The sequence below is a fragment of the Penaeus monodon genome, chromosome 28, assembly GCF_015228065.2.
Source record: "Penaeus monodon isolate SGIC_2016 chromosome 28, NSTDA_Pmon_1, whole genome shotgun sequence".
NCBI lineage: Eukaryota > Metazoa > Arthropoda > Malacostraca > Decapoda > Penaeidae > Penaeus > Penaeus monodon.
The window spans coordinates 27,137,953-27,140,054 of NC_051413.1; the positions used below are offsets into that span (position 1 = coordinate 27,137,953).

The window sequence follows — 2,102 nt, forward strand, 5'->3', positions numbered from 1 at the left end:
TGGCTTTAATACCAGTATTTTCGTATTCGCATAGTAATTTGATATCAATCGTTGCCTTATAAAGATTCGTAAAATGTTGTGTGAAAGAAAATACACTTATTACGAACAAAATGATATCAAACGATAAAAGCTAGGTTATGCGAGATAATTAATTCCCTCTTTACTGTGACTAATTCACTGAATCCTCATTCATGCCATTAGTGTATTGTCATGCATTGCCCAATAAAAGGTGTCAATTAAACTGAATCGAATGGGTTATAGGGCTTAACATGGCGAGTTGCGGAAGGATTAACTATTTTGAATCAGTAAATGTACACGTTGTCGATTTAAAATAGCCTCTGTTATTCGCATTAGAGTTTGATTTATTTAGCTTTATTTGCAGATGCTTCATAAAAAGAATGCATTTGAGGTATCTTCGAATTTGATTTTCGTAATTGGGTAATTTCCTCAAATACGAGAAAACTGTATTTCTCAAGCACATTTGGCGCCACACACGAATCTAGACGGACAACGAGCAAGCACCGTTTAGCTGTAACAACCATTGTTTAATCTTTGCAAAACACTGGTTAGTACAACTGAAAGATCCAAGCCCTCGGGAGTACAAAATGAAAACCGCAAAATGAAAAAACTCAAAAATAGCTTCCCAAATGCGTCGGGGTCATATGACTTCCACTACCACCTCCGTTCGGACGACAGGACGAAACCAGGGCTACGTACTCACAACCTTTACAGTGACATCGGCGTCCTGGAGTTTTACGTCATTTAGGATGGGCATCACGTCATCAATGATGGCTGATCTCTCAAGCTTGTCCAGGATCCTCTCGATGCAGCCGAGGACCGTCAGGCACAGCGCCACGTCCGAAGGGTTCTTCTCGTAGATAGCTTTGGTTCGGGGGAGGACGGTCTTCTTGATGGAGTCGACGTCCAGGTGTTCGGACGCGTTGCTCGCCGCTACTACAGCCGCGACCTGCGAGGAAAAAAGGGGGATATTAATTGATTGGTTGTTTTGTCAAATTGATGGTATGAGTGTTGTTGTTATTGCCGTTGGTCTTTTTTTAATGATCTTAGAAAGGCGTTCTCATTAGTTTTGCGTGGTGGGTTATATATACAACTCCAATATAAACAAAGAGTGGAAAAGTTATTAATTCACTTTTCTACCCCCTCAATCTCTCCATACCTACTTTCCCTCTCCCACCTCCATCTTTTCCTTCTCCCTCTCCCTTAACCCCCTCCTTTCTCTCCTCCTCCCGCACACAGTCAGACAGAAAGATAAAACATCCCAAAGAAAGCGAGGGAAGCAAATGCCAGAATCCTTCGGGGGCAAAGCGAAGAGCTAGGGACATGCAGGGGCTTTCATACTGGTGCCGAGGATCCTTGTGAGTGAAATGTCAAAGGACCAACGGTGTCAGTAGAGACAAGATACAAACAAATAACCTGTGTATATTCGTATGGCCATGCTTCATTTCGACAGAGACGGAGTAAACGCAGTAATGTCTATTTATTATTGTCGACGTGATAAAAGCACCACTACGTGTGTTATATTGTTGTGACTGAATCTTAACATGGATGCATTTCGTTTCCAGACAGGAGGCAAATACTATAGCTTTTATGCAGTGTATCATTGGTAACAAAGCACTATGTGCTAATTGTTGTGAAAAACATGATAGACAAACAAACAGAACACGCAAAGAAAAGTGTGTTTCACTCTTGATAGTAACAATACACAACCATAATAAAGTGGTCTATATTATTCTGGGCGTTTCACTTCAACAAAGGTCGGTTTACAAAGACCGACAGATATACTAAGGGTCACGGAACGGTGAACATGATATGCATGCGTTGACACTGAAATTTTGTAATGGATGTGCGTTTGTTGATGGGAATGACATTTGCCTTGTACACATGCTCAGTAGAACTGCTAAAATAGTTAATGTTAGAGGTATCGTATGGCTATTCAAACGCGTGTATATATGCATGAATTTCTTTGAAAACACTTTGAAAACACGTGGACCACGTGTGAATATGAATAAGTATATATCTGTATATGTTGGCCAAAGTAAGAATATAATGAAAAAAATATCCCATTTCAATCCTATGCTGAG

General features: G+C 40.5%; 1 protein-coding gene across 1 annotated transcript in view; it reads right to left on the reverse strand.

Moving 5' to 3' along the window:
• LOC119591128 (SCY1-like protein 2) overlaps window positions 1–2,102 on the reverse strand; it is a gene marked incomplete at its 5' end in the record, with an annotated part of 331,697 nt that overhangs the window by 31,925 nt on the left and 297,670 nt on the right. Inside the window, 1 exon segment of the mRNA XM_037939842.1 lies at window positions 718–967. Within this exon segment, the coding sequence (XP_037795770.1) occupies window positions 718–967 (250 nt within the window).